General features: G+C 47.0%; 1 protein-coding gene across 1 annotated transcript in view; it reads right to left on the minus strand.

The window, feature by feature from the left end:
- Nucleotides 1-1,578: 1,578 nt before the first annotated feature.
- SHISAL1 (shisa like 1) overlaps nucleotides 1,579-19,010 on the minus strand; it is a 116,583-nt gene continuing 99,151 nt past the window's right edge. The window contains exon 5 of the mRNA XM_054173881.1: nucleotides 1,579-2,715. Coding sequence (XP_054029856.1) covers nucleotide 2,715 — 1 coding nt within the window. The 3' untranslated portion in view covers nucleotides 1,579-2,714. The remainder of the gene's footprint in view (nucleotides 2,716-19,010) is intronic.

Raw genomic sequence — 19,010 nt, forward strand, 5'->3', positions numbered from 1 at the left:
TAATTTGATCAGGTTAAATGCAGAGGAACGTCAGAGCACAGCTACATAGATGGTTGAGATGTTCAGGTGACTGTTTGTCTAGACAGTGCTCTTCTACAATGTCCCAAACACTGAGGCAGAAGAGGTGACAGTGATGGTGAGAGGGAAACACATGTGGTGCATTATTTCCATGTAGTTTAAGGCCCAACAAGCATTAGTCTTACTCAGGATCTTATATTCCTGCTAAACTAGAGAAGCTATCAGATGGCTGCGACGACACAACTGATGAACAACTGTTCATCTACCACATGGATTTATCCATAAATTAATTGATAGGCAAAATCAGAATCTCTGCCAGCGAGTAACTTATTGTCTGGCTTTGTACAGAGAAGGAAAGGAAAGGAGGCAACAAAAAGCACATCAGTTACAAGGTATACATGTACTAGAAGTAAAGCATAAAACTGCTCATTAATAACGCACAGTTCCCAAAGGGAAAAAAAAAAACCCTTACAAAATACAGTAAGTCACACAAACCAGTATCTAATAAAAATCCCTTCATGAACATAAGCTTTCCTCAAAGCTCTCTGTGGCAGTCATCATCTCACAATGACAGTGGATGCTAGTAGAAGGTGAAAGGAGCGAAGGGTTACTGCAAAGCGCCAAGGTAAGACTGCTTGCTGTAGGGATGTACTTTGCTGGGCGTCTGCAGGGGCAATGGATCTTGGAGCCTATGTGGTGGTGTGGAGAAGATATGATATTAACAGAGGTATGGAGGGCACTGCTTCCACCTACTTGGTTTCCATTGCTTTTCTTGCAAGTTGACACTACAGTGCCAGCTTACATCTCCTAGAATCAGCAGTGCCAACCCTTTTCCCGTTGAAGCTCTCATTGCCAAGGAGAGAGCAGCCTGCACTGTTTGCCAGTATCTGCAAGCTACCTACAGCTTATCTTTGTTGAAGGTCCTTTTTGTTCCCAGGCGAAGTGCTTTGAATGGTTCTGATCAAATATTCTGGGTCTGGAAAAGTAAAATCTCTTAGGTTTGTTGTGAATCAAGGGTTTAAAAATACTGACTCTCAATCTTCCTTTGAAGTGCTGCATTTCTCACAATGTAAAACACCCCAGTCACACTATGGCAGCTGTGCTATGGCTCCACAAGCTGCACTGCACGACAAGGGGTGTAAGCAGGAGCTTCTGCGGAGAGTGAGAACGGGCCAGGCTGCCCGGGACAGGATGGAATCTGGTGCCTGCAGGGTGGCACTTGAAGTCTGTCTTACCAGCCGTTCCCTTGGTGATACACTCTGCATTTTGTGCTAGATGGCTCACAAAGAAAAGAGGCATGTGTATGTTGGTGGCCTGCTTGGGTTGGGCCTTCTTTGAAGACTGGCCATTCCTGCGGTCTCCAGCCTTGCTGGGTCCCTCAGCACTACGTCTTCCCTCGCGGCTTTAGCCGTGTGCCTTTGCGCACTCCGGTAGCCAAGAGATAGCTCACTTGGTAGCCTATCCTTTTTGTGTTCAGCAGGTTAAAATGCACTCAAATCGAAGAGCCACAGAAGGCAAATTTGATTGCTCATTGGTGAGGTGCTCCATGTGTTGGTCATACATTAAAACACAAGAGATTGTGCAGTTACTCGGACTTGCAGGATAAAATATTGAGCCTGAAGGAGTAATTTGGTGTATGGTGCCTTTGTGCTACACTGTCTAGATGAATTCCTCTGTTCAGTTGTCATTGCCAGGTTCCCCATGTATAGATCTTAAATAATTGAGATTTGCTCTTGTAATTGATAGCTTTCCACAGGTTAAGTTTATTTTAACATAAGGTACGTCAAGCTATTGCAGTCTGGTGACCAAGCACTTCACACACTTTGTCCTTCTGCTTTACAGATGGATTCTTACATTTGTGAGGGATAAACTGAAGTCATCTGATGGCTGAGGAAACTGGATTATTGCCTTGTGATGCAGAGGGATAGTGGTATTATTGCTTTTAAAATACATAGTTGGGTGTGTAATTTTTTGCCCTGTATCTTTCAGCTTCAGGGTGTATAGGGGTGGAATGGGGTGTCTGTGTTGCTTCTTAATAAAGCTACCCTCTTCGGGAGAGAACGTGAGGCTGAAGCCAAGACGTGCCCAGATGTTTGATGGTTTAGCAGAACCATTGCCAATGATCTTAAAATGTGTATTAGGGATAAAGACATCACAACCCTGCAGTCTGGCTCACTGAAAGAGCTCCAGTCATTCAGTAATATGACAGTATGTTTAACAGTGGTGAGGACTGCCAGCATCTACCCTATTGTGACAAAAGCATTTACCAGAGAGCTTTGGAAAAACTCACATTCAGTATTCTGACACTTAGATTAGGCTCAAATGGCAATAGATGGATGGGGAGGCAAAGAAAAGTTATCTACCAAAGGTTTGTCTTGTGATCTTTGTCCACCTTTGCGTATGGGTTTGCCAGAACAACTTAAATTTTCTTCCTACTGAGCATTTCCTTAAATATGAGAATATTGTCGCTCTAGAATGAAAATATTGCTTGCAGGCTACTTTCTTCCAGAGACTTTTTCTATACCTGTTGCCTACAGTAGTTGTCTGAATGGTGTTTCTCTTCAGGTGACTTGCTCAATCCCCTTCCTGCATTCTTTCATTGGTTTTCATCACTTGTCATTTAGTTGTTATTGTTGAAAGCTGCTCCTTGAAGTCTGATCTCACCTCTCCCATCTTGAGGCACATCAATGTAATTTTCTGGAAGACACAAACCACAGACATTCCCATAATGGTTCATCAGCACACAACACTGAAGTACTTCCTGCAAAGAAAAACTTGTCATTGTTTTGCAATTGTGGATTGCATTTGGGGAGGCAGGAAAGAGGAAGGAAAAAGGTGAGCAATGAAGGTGGTAGGAGGCTTCTGGCTTCCCTCATTGGCTGATTGGGTGCAGTGTAAGCTTGTGTGATATGGTTTGGTGCCTCTTTATTTTTTCTTCTACATCATCAGAGTAGGAGGCTAACCATTTCTCCCTGCTCATATTAAACTGGTCCTGGTTCTGCACAATATTAACCATGCAGTAGGTGTGCAAGTTGCATATTCTTACCTGTTATCCCAGGGGAACAGAACATGGATTGCTGCCTGGCCCCTAGCTTTGGGTGTGTACCTGAGGTGCTGGGACAACACCTGGGTGAGCACCATCAGGAGGGAACCCTGGCAGCTTATCAAGGAGGGAGATGGGATGGGTTTTTTACAGGTCATGGAGAGATTTAGGCCGGATGTTAGGAAGAAATTCTTCCCAGAAAGAGAGATTGGCCATTGGAATGGGCTGCCCAGGGGGGTGGTGGAGTTACTGCCTCTGGAAGTGTTTAAAAAGAGACCAGATGAGGCACTTGGTGCCATGGTTTAGTTGATTAGATGGTGTTGGGTGATGGTTTGGACTTGATGATCTCCAAGGTCTTTTCCAACCTGGTTAATTCTGTAACACCCCTTAGCTGCTGGGGAGAGCAAGGCTATAGGCTACATGATAAAAATCAGATTTCACCCCTACTGTCTACATGTTCCACACTGTTATGTTTTCTACTGCCTGCGAGGTGAAAAGATTACACACTTGCCTGAAAAGGTGTAAGAGGAAATGCAAGGAACTGCTTCACTTTTCATTTCCACTGCTTGTATTCTAATCCAAAAGTGCAGAGGGCTTCCTTCTGTAACCATACATTTATTTAGAAGCAACTCTTTTTTTTTTTTCTGTAGACAATTTCACTGGAGCTGTTTACATGACTAAAGTGTGCCTTTGTCAAATGTCACAGTGTCTTCCTCTTGCACTCATTACCAAGGTAGCCACCAGACCAAGTACAGGCTGCTTACTTTGACCCTAATTGTTTTCATATGATGAGAGAAAGCACTTCTCTTTCCACAGATGTAAATGACCTAAGTGCCAGGCAAGATCATGGAACAGGTCATCTTGAGTGCAATCACACAGCACTTAGAGGATGGCCAAGGGATCAGGCCCAGCCAGCATGGGTTTAGGAAGGGCAGGTCCTGCCTGACCAACCTGATCTCCTTCTATGCTCAGGTGACTGCCTGGTGGATGTGGGGCAGGCTGTGGATGTAGTCTACCTGGACCTCAGCAAGGCCTTTGACACTGTCCCCCACAGCAAACTCCTGGCCAAGCTGTCAGCCCATGGCTTGGATGGGAGCACTCTGAGCTGGGTTGGGAACTGGCTGGAGGGCTGAGCCCAGAGAGTGGTGGTGAATGGTGCCACATCCAGCTGGCAGCAGTGGTGTGCCCCAGGGATCAGTGCTGGGCCCCATTGCTCTTTAACATCTTTATTGATGATCTGGATGAGGGCATTGAGTCCATCATCAGTAAATTTGCAGATGACACCAAGCTGGGGGCAGGAGTTGATCTGCTGGAGAGTAGAGAGGCTCTGCAGAGGGACCTGGACAGGCTGGGCAGATGGGCAGAGTCCAAGGGCAGGAGATTGAACACATCCAAGTGCCAGGTTCTGCACATTGGCCACAACAACCCCATGCAGTGCTACAGGCTGAGGTCAGAGTGGCTGGAGAGCGGCCAGGCAGAGAGGGACCTGGGGGTACTGGTTGATGGTAGGCTGAACATGAGCCTGCAGTGTGCCCAGGCAGCCAGGAGGGCCAATGGCATCCTGGCCTGCATCAGGAACAGTGTGGCCAGCAGGAGCAGGGAGGTCATTCTGCCCCTGTACACTGCACTGGTTAGGCTGCACCTCGAGTCCTGTGTCCAGTTCTGGGCCCCTCAGTTTAGGAAGGAGGTTGACTTGCTGGAACGAGTCCAGAGAAGGGCAACAAAGTTGATGAGGGGCTTGGAGCACAACCCTGTGAGGAGAGGCTGAGGGAGCTGGGGTTGCTTAGCCTGGAGAGGAGGAGACTCAAAGGTGACCTTATTACTGTCTGCAACTACCTGAAGGGAGGTTGTAGACAGACGGATGTTGGTCTCTTCTCCCAGGCAGTCAGTACCAGAACAAGAGGACACAGTCTCAGGCTGCGCCAGGGGAGGTTTAGGTTGGATGTTAGGAAGAAGTTCTATACAGAGAGAGTGATTGCTCATTGGAATGGGCTGCCCGGGGAGGTGGTGGAGTCACCATCATTGGAGGTTTTCAGGAGGAGACTTGATGGGGTGCTTGGTGCCATGGGTTAGTTGTTTAGGTGGTGTTGGATTGGTTGATGGGTTGGACACGATGATCTTGAAGGTCTCTTCCAACCTGGTTTATTCTATGTATTCTATTCTATATATTACATTCATGTGCTTTCTTCACAGGAGTGTTCTAGTTATCTTTGGTTTGTTTTGTTTTGCCATGCAGTAACATAACAAATGCTTTAAATATGCCCTCCCTCACCTAGTGCAGAGTGTAACTGAATGTGTGATCCATCCATGTATGAACTATGGCAGTGGGCAGGTAAATTGGCTGAAAGCACAACTAGGGTAAGTTTTGAGGTAAACCAACATTCCTAATCATAGAACTGTTGAGGCTCAGCTACAGCTACTGCTCAGCTACAGCTCACAATCATAGAATTGTCAGGGTTGGAAAGGACCTCAATGATCATCCAGTTCCAACCCCCCTGCCATGGGCAGGGACACCTCACACTACAGCAGGTTGCTCAGAGCCACATCCAGCCTGGCCTTAAAAACTTCCAGGGATGGGGCTTCTACCACCTCCCTGGGCAACCTGTGCCAGTCTCTCACCACCCTCATGGGGAAAAACTTCTTCCTAACATCCAATCTGAATCTACCCATTTCCATTTTTTTTTTCATTCCCGCTAGAGCCACCACAACTTAACACCCTAAAAAGTCCCTCCCCAGCCTTCTTGTAGGCCCCCTTCAGATACTGGAAGGCCACAATAAGGTCTCCTTTGAGCTTTCTCTTCTCTAGACTGAACAGCCCCAACTCCCTCAGTCTGTCCTCATAGAAGAGGAGCTCCAGCCCTCTGCTCATCCTCGTGGCCCTTCTCTGGACACCTTCCAGCACCTCCAGATCCTTCCTGTAAAGAGGGGCTCTAGAACTGGAAGCAGTACTCCAGGTGAGGTCTCACCAGAGCTGAGTAGAGAGGGAGAATCCCCTCCCGAGACCTGTTGGCTATGCTTCCCTTGATGCAGCCCAGGATGTGCTTGGCTTTCTGGGCTGCAAGTGCACACTAGTGGCTCATTTTGAGCCATCACTACTGCTAAGCTTCTACCACTAAACTGAGTCTTAAGCACCATGTCCACGCATCTTTGAAATACCTCCAGGGATAGTGATTCTACCACCTCCCTGGGCAGCCTATTCTGATGCCTGATAACCTTTTCTGTGAAGAAACCTTTCCTAATATCCAACCTGAATCTCCTTCAGTGCGGCTTGAGGCTGCAAATAATTGCAACAGTAAATTACAGTATCACAGTATCACCAAGGTTGGAAGAGACCCCAAGGATCATCGAGTCCAACCTGTCCCAACAGACCTCACGACTAGACCATGGCACCAAGTGCCACGTCCAATCCCCTCTTGAACACCTCCAGGGATGGTGACTCCACCACCTCCCTGGGCAGCACATCCCAATGGTGAACGACTCGCTCAGTGAAGAACTTTCTCCTCATTTTGAGTCTAAACCTCCCCTGGCACAGCTTGAGACTGTGTCCCCTTGTTCTGGTGCTGGTTGCCTGGGAGAAGAGACCAACCCCTTCCTGTCTACAGCCACCTTTCAGGTAGTTGTGGAGGGCAATGAGGTCACCCCTGAGCCTTCTCTTCTCCAGGCTAAACAACCCCAGCTCCCTCAGCCTCTCCTCACAGGGCTGTGCTCAAGGCCTCTCCCCAGCCTTGTTGCCCTTCTCTGGACACCTTCAAGTGTCTCAATGTCCTTCCTAAACTGAGGGGCCCAGAGCTGGACACAGGACTCAAGGTGTGGCCTAACCAATGCAGAGTCCAGGGGCACAATGACTTCTCTGTTCCTGCTGGCCACACTATTTCTAATGCAGGCCAGGATGCCATTGGCCCTCTTGGCCACCTGGGCACACTGCTGGCTCATGTTTAGGTGGCTGTCAATCAGCACCCCCAGGTCCCTCTCTGTTTGGCAGCTCTTCAGCCACTCTGACCCCAGCCTGTAGCTCTGCATGGGGTTGCCGTGGCCAAAGTGCAGCACCTGGCACTTGTTGAATGCCATCCCATTGGACTCTGCCCATCTGTCCAGTCGGTCAAGGTCCCTCTGCAGAGCCTTTCTACCCTCTGACTAACATGTGTTCCGAGCTTGGTGTCATCTGCAAACTTGCTGATGACTGACTCAACCCCCTCATCCAGATCATCAATGAAGATGGGGCCCAGCACTGATCCCTGGGGGACACCACTGGTGCCTGGCTGCCAGCTGGATGTGGCACCATTCACCACCACTCTCTGGGCTCAGACTCCAGCCAGTTCCTAACCCAGCACAGAGTGCTGCTGTCCAAACCACGAGCTGACAGCTTAGCCAGCAGTTTACTGTGGGGGACGGTGTCAAAGGCCTTGCTGAAGTCCAGGTAGACCACATCCACAGCCTCCCCACGTCCACCAGGCAGTCACCTGATCATAGAAGGAGATCAGGTTAGAGAGGCAGGACCTGCCCTTCCTAAATCCATGTTGGCTGGACCTGAGCCCTTGGCCATCCTTCAGCAACACATTGCACATTGCAGCAACACATCTATTTGCTCAAGCAGGCAAGCATCATGGCACAAAGGCAAGCAGTTGGAGGTGCACATTGGTATCCTAGTAGTAACAGTACTTAATTAACTCCTCCCACTAGAGTTCTTTGCATATGGTGTATTCCCAAGCCTGCGCTACGTGATACAGATTGCATTCCATTAATGTATAAGATATGAAGGAACATCTGGCCCAGGCAGTAGAATGTCTGTGGGAATGAGCATGCTGAAGGTTATCTAGCATTTTACCCATCACATCTGCTCAGGGTATGAGGCTTGAGGCTCCATTTCTGCAGCAGCATAACTCCGCTGAAACTGCAGCGGCGAATGTGCTCTGAAGCAAGGAATGGGGTAGAAATGACAGAAGAGGGGTGCAGGAGGAGTTCTTTTTTTCACTGATGAAATGTTTTATATCTGAAGTATTGAGCTGTAACAAAGCTGGGATCTTCCTAGGAGTCATCAGCTGGTAAACCAATTTTAGTGTAAGGATGTGTGTGTCTATTATGTCCTGAAGCAAGATCAAACTGGTTAGGCCACACCTCGAGTCCTGTGTCCAGTTCTGGGCCCCTCAGTTTAGGAAAGATGTTGAGTTGCTGGAAGGTGTCCAGGGAAGGGCAACAAAGCTGGGGAGGGGTTTGGAGCACAGCCCTGTGAGAAGAGGCTGAGGGAGCTGGGGTTGCTTAGCCTGGAGAAGAGAGGAGGCTCAGGGGAGAGCTTCTTGCTGTCTACAATTACTTGAAGGGAGATTGCATCCAGGTGGGGGTTGGTCTCTTCTCCAAGGCAACCAGCACCAGAACAAGAGGACACAGTCTTAAGCTGTGCCAGCGGAGGTTTAGGCTGGATGTTGGGAATAAATTCTTCTCAGAAAGTTATTAGGTATTGGAATGGGCTGCCCAGGGAGGTGGTGGAGTCACCATCACTGGAGGTGTTTAAGAAGAGCCTGGATGAGGCACTTGGTGCCATGGTTTAGTTGATCAGATGGTGTTGGGTGATAGGTTGGACTCGATGATCTCGAAGGTCTTTTCCAACCTGGTTAGTTCTGTGTTCTGAAGTGCAAGGCTGGGTGGGCATCCACCTGAGCTGTAGCTCAACTGTATTGTCCTGATTTCAATACCAGCATTTCTCCTAGTGCTGTAAGCCAGGGAGGACCTCTGAGCAGAAACAGGCACTTCTCTCAGAACTAGCTTCGAGTTTAAGCCTTTGCCCACAAGTCAATCAAATGAAACCTATGTGAAGGAAGGTCTGACAGTTAATTGCTTTCCAATAACTGAAGAGCCTGGGCAGCCTTAGGCATGTCAGAAGTACAAAAAAACCAAACCCCAAACCCCAACATTATTTTGTGTTGTTTTGTTCCCTCACTGTTTTGGTAGAAACAGATGCTAACAAACCATGCAAACCTACCTCTTGTGAGGTCTGCTGGCAGACAAAGCTTAAAACAGCCCGTTTGTATCTACAAACAGCCTCTGAGTCCTCTGAGACTGTAACCAATTTAAAAAATACCTAGGGAGAGAGAAACTAAAGAGCATGAGCCCTGTCATGGCCTGGAGCCACAGGCATCCTTCAGTTCTTCCTACTCTTCTGTAGGGGCCTATGTGTTCTTTTAGCTCAGATGAAATGTTTTCCTAATCTCCAGCCTGCATAATTTAAATCACTGGGTTGTTTGACAGGATGCAGGTTTGTTTAGTTATTTCATTTAAAAGAAATGCTGAAGAGGTAGAGCAGGTATTTGTGTGCTCCAGGACAGAACACCATTTTAAATGTCAGACCCATCAGCCTGTTCTGTACCTCAGAGCTGCTCCTGTGCAGATTCTCCTTCAGAGGCTAATGTAAAATCAATTGTCACCAAAGTGGTATAAAATGAGAGTTCACAGCTCCAAAGACTATAGGAAAGTTTATGAATATTTATATGCAGCACAGAAGGTAAAATATCACTTGTGTGAGTAGTTCCAATTCTCTGACAGTTCCCCTAATGTGTGTATAAAGCTATAGGAGAGTGAGTGGGAGGATGTGAACAGCAGAGCCAGCAACACATAGACCATACTCAGCTCTGAAAGACTCTTGCATCAAGTATGAAGTATTCACCCTGCATTTTTCTGAGCTCCTGGCTGAGCCAGGTGCTGAATCAACAGCTTCTGCCTGAAGCTGAACCCTGCCAGGACAGGTGCCAGAATAAATGGTGATCTTGCTCTAGTAAGAAGGGAGGTGTGTGGTTGACTGATGGCTGGATCAATAAAAGTGAGAGATACTGCTTCAATAATTTTCTGACAGTGGAATCCCTGCAAATACTTCCATTTTCCTGCCAGACAAATGTGAATTTCCAAGTGCACTTTGCCAAAGCACTGCAGCCCAGCCTCCCAGCACAACGAGCTTGGCAACAGAAACCCTGTGTTTGTCACTTTTGGTCACTTCTACAGCTTTTAAATGTATTTAGAGCTGAAACATGCTTTGGAGGTGGCTCACGTTGCTCTTACTAGCAAATGCTGGTCCCTGTGCAGCACCCTACGCTGCCACTGCTGCTCTACTTGGCTGCTCAGTGACCAGCACCCAGTCAAGCTGCAGCAATTTTCACTGCCTGACAAGGAAGTAACCGACTAAAAGATTGTCTCCTCTTCTGAAGCAGTGACTTTGCATATAGGCTAAGTTTTGCTGGAAAAAATTACATCCATTATTAATGAAGGAATGATTCAGAGCCTCTGCAGACAAGCCTTTTTCTAGGGACTGTTGTCATTTTCAGGCAAATGAAGTAAACAGTTGCCACATCCACTGCTCGGGGCGGCTCACTAAGGTAGTGTTCACATACAAGTGCCAGCATCACCACAGCCCCTCAGGCCTTAGGTAACAAAGCAAACAAACTTTGCAAATGACCAGATCTCTCTCTGTATCAGCAATCTAAGCTGATCACAAAATCAGAATGTCAGGGCCTTGAAAGGTCATCTAGTCCAACCCTGCTTCCCGAGCAGGATCGCCTATACCAGACGATACAGGAATGCATCCTGGTGTGTGCCTGTTGAGGTCCTGCTGTAATACATTCAAACCTGGTCATGGTGGGAATGGAAGAAAAACATTTGCTCATTCTGTTTGTAGGCAGAGCATGGATACCAGGCTTAGAAGCAGCTTTCTGCATTGAGGAGCCCTTGGTGGATAGACTATTATAGGCAATAGGAATATCCTTCTTTCCCATAAATGGAAGGACAAAGGAGGACACAGCACAATACACTAGGCTTTGACAAAGCCTCACAAGATTAAAAGGAAGAGGATGAGAAATGAATTGCAGGACAAGCACCAAATGAAAAAACCTTTCAGTTGTCCAAATATATCACAGACTAGAAAGAAATAGAACATAATCTAATCCCTCTGCTTGTGGAGCCTGCCAAAGAGTAAGGAAATAATTTTCCTATCTTGGCATCTGTACACTCTTACGGCTGTGTTATACACAGCAGTTAACATTAGATCCTGGATGTATGCTGAAGTGCTGCTCAGGTTACTAAGTCTTAATTCTTAAAAGTTATGAAATGCCAGAATGAGCACTGGCAGTGTAACCTCAGTCTGGCTCCCTGGTTACTGTGAAAGAAAGCAGAAAGTCTCACGCTTTGTAGGTGGGGCTTGTCACCTCTCTTTTTTCCTTTGGGAGAACATCAAAGTAACTGAATGGTTCAGGTTTTCCCATTGCAGAGGAAGCTTTTAACAGCAGCTAAAATTTGCTTCAGGTTAGCTCAGTCCTGGAACAGTCAAATGTTATCCTGTTGTGAGTTGGGTAGGAATACTTCAACCCCACGCAGCGGCATTGGATGTTGCCATCTTGCCCTAAAGGAGTTTGGCCCTCACCCTCAGGCCAAATGAGCTTTTACTGGATTGCATCCCCTTTGATGTAGCACTAATTCTCTTCTAGTCTAGCTGTGAAATACGACCTGGCACCTGCCTGATGTGAATTGTTTCCTTACTTAATAGCAGCAGACAAAAGACAGGTCAGTTGCAACACGGAGTGGAAGAAGTGCATTTAGCTGCTGTCTTCTGGACAGACAAGGCCTGCTCACACGTCTTCTGTGACATGCTCCAAACAGTGCTGGGGTGTGCTACATGCTTCAACATGCTCAGGGCTATCACAATAGGACAGAATAGAATAAACCAGGTTGGAAGAGACCTTCAACATCATCGTGTCCAACCCATCAGCCAATCCAACACCACCTAAACAACTAACCCATGGCACCAAGCACCCCATTAAGTCTCCTCCTGAACACCTCCAATGATGGTGACTCCACCACCTCCCTGGGCAGCCCATTCCAATGGGCAATCACTCTCTCTGTGTAGAACTTCTTCCTAACCTCCAGCCTAAACCTCCCCTGGCACAGTCTGAGACTGTGTCCTCTTGTTCTGGTGCTGGCTGCCTGGGAGAAGAGACCAACATCCATCTGTCTACAACCTCCCTTCAGGTAGTTGTAGAGAGCAATAAGGTCACTCCTGAGTCTCCTCTTCTCCAGGCTAAGCAACCCCAGCTCCCTCAGTCTCTCCTCACAGGGCTGTGTTCCAAACCCCTCACCAACTTTGTTGCCCTTCTCTGGACTCGTTCCAGCAAGTCAACCTCCTTCCTAAACTGAGGGGCCCAGGAAAAGCAGGAGCCAAATTTTTTGTTGGGGTGGTGTTGTGGAATGGTTTGTATTGCAGGGACATGGTTCTATGGAACAGCTGCCTGAACAAAGTTGTAGGCCAGACTCCATCTTCTTGTTTCCTGCTCACAGTAAGCCAGTGTGCTGATGCAGCAAGGCCACCATAGCCTTGTGGCTGTGCTTGCAGCTGCTTGCAAGATAACAGCATGTGAAACAAAGTATACGTGAAACGAAGAACTACTGAGAAAGGAGCCTGTGAAGTTGCAGGTAGACCTAACTGCAAGGAGGCTGGATATTATAATGTAACCCTGGACTAATAGCCAATAGAATAATGACATTTGTGCATATTTAGCTGAGATGCTTTATAAGCCGTGCTTTCGAACAATAAAGTCGAAGCTTGCTTATCAATCACATTGATTGCTGCAGCTTTCCCTCACCCTGCTCGCCGTTGGACTTCCTCCCAACAGGGTGGGCTAAAAATTATCCTAGGTTCATAGCAGTCCTACTGAAGCATCAGAATGACTGCTTTCCCTCAGTGATGGTGGGAAAGCCATGATTCTAGTGCTGCTTTGCAGGTGGCAATAAACTATTTGGATTAAATGAGTCTCCTTGGGATTGCGCTTGCAGCAATGTATTTGCTTGTGCTGCCATGTGTTAGCAGCAGTACGGTGGCACACTGAATGAGGAACAAGTCAGACATAAGTCCAGTTCTGGGCCCCTCAGTTTAGGAAGGAGGTTGACTTGCTGGAACGACAGAGAAGGGCAACAAAGTTGGTGAGGGGTTTGGAACACAAGGCCTATGAGGAGAGACTGAGGGAGCTGGGGTTGCTTAGCCTGGAGAACAGGAGAGTCAGAAGTGACCTTCTTCCTTTCTACAACTACCTGAAGGGAGGTTGTAGCCAGGTGGAGCTTGGTCTCTTCTCCCAGGCAACCTGCACCAGAACAAGAGGACACAGTCTCAGGCTGCGCCGGGGGAGGTTTAGGCTGGAAGTTAGGAAGAAGTTCTACACAGAGAGAGTGATTGCCCATTGGAATGGGCTGCCTGGGGAGGTGGTGGAGTCACCATCAGTGGAGGTGTTCAGGAGGAGACTTGATGGGGTGCTTGGTGCCATGGGTTGGTTGTTTAGGTGGTGTTGGATTGGTTGAGGGGTTGGACACGATGATCTTGAAGGTCTCTTCCAACCTGGTTTATTATTATTATTATTAGGTGTGGCTGGTTCCATCTCAGAAGTGAAGATACCAATCAATGGAATTGGGGCTGCATGCCACCTGCCAGACTGTTTGCCACCCTTCCACTTGGGAACCAGAGGTGGGAAATGGGCATGTCCCTACTTCCATTGTGCTTTCAGAGCAGAACTGCCTTTCCATGTTATGGAAACCAATTATCACATAGATGTTTAGTACCTTTCAAAAGTGATTTCTGTCAGCTGTCTTAGACATTAGAGCAATATATTGAAGAGGAGCAGTGACTGCTTACAATGCACAAGAAAGGGTTATTAGAAAAAACCAAACCACAAGAGCATAAATTCTGCATTTGGATGGAAATCCCTTTTCAATAATTTGCCATGAGCATTGCCAAATTTGGCTTTTGAATTGCTTGCCCTGTTTCCTAAGAATCTTACCTCTTTTAGCCTGGATTAAACTTGTACAACTCCTGTCAAGACTGGGGGATGCAAAACAAACTGCGCTTCACATCAATGCTGAGAGCTGCTCACTGGCTTTAAAGGAGCTTCAGGAAGCTTGGGAACTTCTTGCATTACATAGAATACATAGAATAAACCAGGTTGGAAGAGACCTTCAAGATCATCGTGTCCAACCCCTCAACCAATCCAACACCACTTAAACAACTAACCCATGGCACCAAGCACCCCATCAAGTCTCCTCCTGAACACCTCCAGTGATGGTGACTCCACCACCTCCCCAGGCAGCCCATTCCAATGGGCAATCACTCTCTCTGTGTAGAACTTCTTCCTAACATCTAGTCTGACCCTCCCCTGGCGCAGCCTGAGACTGTGTCCTCTTGTTCTGGTGCTGGCTGCCTGGGAGAAGAGACCAACATCCGTCTGTCTACAACCTCCCTTCAGGTAGTTGTAGAGAGTAATAAGGTCACCCCTGAGCCTCGTCTTCTCCAGGCTAAGCAACCCCAGTTCCCTCACCCTCTCCTCACAGGGCTGTGTTCCAAACCCCTCACCAACTTCGTTGCCCTTCTCTGGACTCATTCCAGCAAGTCAACCTCCTTCCTAAACTGAGGGGCCCAGAACTGGACACAGGACTCGAGGTGCATTGCCAGGGGATAGGCTGGATTGGGCACTTGTATAGGAGAAGGAGCTGCTGATGGATGATGTGTACCTGCCAGATGAGTCCTTGCTTGTACTGCTGTCCTGCAGAGGAAAGGTTGGTGAACTGGGGGAGATGCAGGGCTACTCTTGGTACCAGAGGGACATACAGCATCTTAGAGGCTCTATAATCTATTGCTGCTAAATGTGAACCCAGTATTAAGACCTGCTCATTAATGACAGCCAAGGACCCATTATGAGTGTGGTTACACTTGAGGTAAGGTTACTCACACCAATAAATGGTCTTTGCCTGCCTCTTTAAAATACTTTTAAATCTGATTCCATGACTTCTTGTTGCTAATAGAGTAAACAATTTGTTGTCAGAGGAATGCTTTGTCTAGAGCATGTTTGGTGGGTCCACTGGTGGGTCCACTGGGTCTGATTTGTGTCTAGGGCAGTGCTATAAGAGAGCTGTGAAACAATTTAGAACCAGTTAGAAATTGCTTCCCAGCTCTCCCCTGCAATGAAGGGCAGGGCCCTGCACCAGTGCTGGTTTTGGCATGCGTGTGGTTTTGTTACCAATGATCTGTCTGCCTTTTTGGTAAGTGAAACTTGAGATCTGCTTAGGTCCCAGGTCTCTCTCATGGGCAGAGGTGGGAGGAGACCTGGCATTTGGAGAGAACCTGGAGAGCTGCTGTAGGCAAGGATTTACCTTCCCCACCTCTTCCACCAGAACTGGACGTGTTACAACAGCAGTTGGCTTAACTTTTGTTACTCATACGGCTGCCTGGCTAACAGACTAATGCTTAGGGAGACAACAGGTTTCTTGCTGGAATATCTACAACTGTACAAATTAAATATGCTTTTTATCCCATCAGCTGGGCTTGGTGGGAGGGGAATGAAATCACACAGGACTCAGTTTTCTCAATTATTTACTAAAGACCACAGTTTACAATTCTCAGCAAGAGCAGTGAGGTGAAACCAGTAGGGTTGCTAACAGAAATACTTCTCACTGTGAATAACGCTTCTTGAAGTCATCCTGTGCTTCTGAAAGGCAAGTTTGTTTCCCAGTTAGTAGCAGTGCTTTTCTTTTGCTAGCTCCTGAAATGGTGGATATTTCTGCACACAGCTCTGGAAAGTCAAAACATCCAGGAGAATCTCTGAGGGTGGGGGTTTTTGGTTCTTTCTTTTTTCTTAAGCAGAAAATATGAAGCATTCAAAGTTCTGACACACCAGTGTCGATCAGAGAGAAGATGAATATGGTTGAGGCCACAAATGGAAAGATGATCACTGAAAAGATGCATGTGTCTTCCATCACTGAAAATTATTTTTAATGCCTTGAAATGAAATGCTTTCTACATCCTCTTAGTCTGGAGAAGAGAAAGCTCCGAGGTGACCTCATTGTGGCCTTCCAGTATCTGAAGGGGGCCTACAGGAAGGCTGGGGAGGGACTGCTCAGGATCTCAGGGAGTGATAGGACTAGGGGGAATGGAATGAAGCTGGAGGTGGGGAGATTCAGGCTGGAGGTGAGGAGGAAGTTCTTCCCCATGAGAGTGGTGAAGCCCTGGAATGGGTTGTCCAGGGAGGTGGTTGAGGCCTCATCCCTGGAGGTGTTTAAGCCCAGGCTGGATGAGGCTCTGGCCAGCCTGATCTAGTGTGGGGTGTCCCTGCCCAGGGCAGGGGGGTTGGAACTAGATGATCCTTGTGGTCCCTTCCAATCTTGACTGAGACTATGATACTACTTCAGACAACAACAACCACCCAAACCAAACCAACCAACACACAAAAACCCCCGCTCAAAAGATAACAAATATATATACCCAAACCAGACCACCCTGAGCCTCCCAAAGCATCTTAGAAATGGTATTGGCTAATCACAAATGAAGCTGAAACTGAGCTGGAGTTAGTATTTTGCCAGACATCTATGAAATCCCTTGAGTCACGACTGTGGTGCCCAAATGAGGTGCACCACTTGAGGCCGAAATTAATCTGGCTGATTATTGCCAAATTTTCCTGTAGGCTAGTGTGTGGCAAGCATTCAATAACTGACACACCTGAAGGCAAGCTGCATACTTCACAAACACACACACTCCCAGTTTCATTATGTATACAGCTTGAACTGCCTTTATTTCTTTTCTTTCAAGAGCTCAATGAGTCACAAGGCCAGGCTGAACAGGGGTATCACGTATTGAACTCAGACTTGTGTCCACTTGAGACTCTGCTCATTTTCACACACTTTCAGCGAACAGGAATGACCAAACAGCATTAGTTGCTTTTCTGTAACAGGGGAAAATGACTTGAGGTATGTAGACACAGGAAGGCCATGAGGAAGTATTCCTAGAAACATGATGGTTTTGTTTTTTGCCTGCTTCTTTAAGGTCTGGGGCAGGCATGGTGCTTTGGAAAGGAGATGATTGTGTTGGGCAGTTTAATGAAATAGATACTGTAAGAGGATTTCATCTCACCTAGCTTCAGACATTAAAGTGGTCAGATGTCTTCACTTCAGAGTCACCTCTGGCTCTTTTATTGTCAACAGAAAGCAATAGGCACCTCTGCAGAGCTACTCCCCTCCTCCTGGGACAGGTGCCAAGTCAGGTGAGAGATGCTGAGGGGAGTCCCCTTTGCCATTAATGGCTTCAAAAGAAATGCATTGGTAATCCATTCAGATGCCCCAAAGTCTCATGCCTAACTTAGGGAATGGGAATGTGCAATGCTAGGACAGATTTCTGTCACCATCATGTTCAGTCTCATACTGCCACATGCAAATGGATCATGTGTGTCACAGATCTATCTACCTACCTATTTATATGTTTATGGACATATATCCAACTATGTGCTACTTGCTACCCGGTAATAGTAACTGGAAACTGTTCTGAAGTCTCTATGTTCTGGTTAGGAAACTTATTCCCTTGTTGTAATTTGTGAGCAGATTTGATTAAAGTGTTTAAGATCTATAACATACTAAAAGATTTTGATGGAAAAGCTAAGCCCTATAGGGCAACGAAGCTGGGGAGGGGCTTGGAACAGAAGCCCTAAGAGGAGAGACTGAGGGAGCTGGGGTTGCTTAGCCTGGAGAAGAGGAGGCTCAGGGGTGACCTTATTGCTGTCTACAACTACCTGAAGGGAGGTTGTAGACAGGCAGAGGTTGATCTCTTCTCCCAGGTAGCCAGTACCAGAACAAGAGGACACAGTCTCAGGCTGCGCCAGGGGAGGTTTAGGCTGGAGGTTAGGAAGAAGTTCTACACAGAGAGAGTGATTGCCCATTGGAATGGGCTGCCTGGGGAGGTGGTAGGGTTGCCATCACTGGAGGTGTTCAGGAGGAGACTTGATGGGGTGCTTGCTGCCATGGGTTAGTTGTTTAGCTGGGTTGATTGGTTGATGCGTTGGACACGATGATCTTGAAGGTCTCTTCCAACCTGGTCTATTCCATGTATTCTGATGTAGGTCTTTCTATGTATTCTATGTATTTCTCCACATACAGCTATTTCTGGAAAGGAAAACAGTTTCTCATCCTACATGTGCAGGTGCACCCCCAAAGATTGTGGGTGTTTTTAATCCTCTCTCATAAACTTCCACTGGCTGAGTGGCAGGAAAGGTGCATCCCTGAGGCTTGAGACTGTAGGACCCCAAGAGATGCTGCATGCTCCTGTGGATGAAGTAATAGACAGGCACTCTACAGAGCAGGGCATGATACTTAGGGGTGGGTTGGTTGGTTGGGTGTGTGTTTGGTTTGGTTTGGTGTGTGTTTGCAATGACATTTCTTGGCACTGCTGTAAAGGTTCTTTAAAAGATCTGTGAACCTTTGAATGTTCTACATCAATGGGTAGGGACTGACTTGTCTGAATATCTCTGATTTCAGCTCATCCCAGTTTCTCAAAAGCTGATGTTATGGACTTTCAAAATCTGTTCCCACAAAGGGCCTTTGCCATACCCAAGACACTTGAGTATTCACAGTTACTGAGCTCTTACACAGGAAGGTCAAAGACCCAAGAAAGCCCTGTGAAAAGTATGAGAGGCTTTACAAGAGTGTACCCTTCAGTGTAAAACACAGGCACATGATGTGAGCAAAAGGCCTCCTTTCAAAACACCATCTGGCAATTTGAAATAACCAATGGAATTTAGATTTGCAATGGATTGAAAGCCAGCTTTAAAAAGCAAGCAGTAAAACTTACTGTGTGATTTAGGATGTAGCATGCTAGGACACTGCATGAGCCAGGAAGGACAATCTCCTGACACCTAAAAACTTTGCAAAGGGATGTTCTAAAACTGAAACTCTGGGGTGTCAGTAGTGCCTGGTTCAGAAAGAAGGGAGGTCACAGAGTGTATTCTTTTATTAAATCTAATCACCCTTTAATTCTTTTGTGATTTCTTTACTATGCCATGACCAATAAAACACCTCAGATTAACCTATTGCTTGATCTAGATCCCAGCTGGGACAGCCACAGTTCCTAGTAACATGGGACTCCCATAATGGCTGGGGTTTGAAGGGACCC

Source organism: Dryobates pubescens, chromosome 27 (genome assembly GCF_014839835.1).
Source record: "Dryobates pubescens isolate bDryPub1 chromosome 27, bDryPub1.pri, whole genome shotgun sequence".
Classification (NCBI taxonomy): Eukaryota; Metazoa; Chordata; class Aves; order Piciformes; family Picidae; genus Dryobates; species Dryobates pubescens.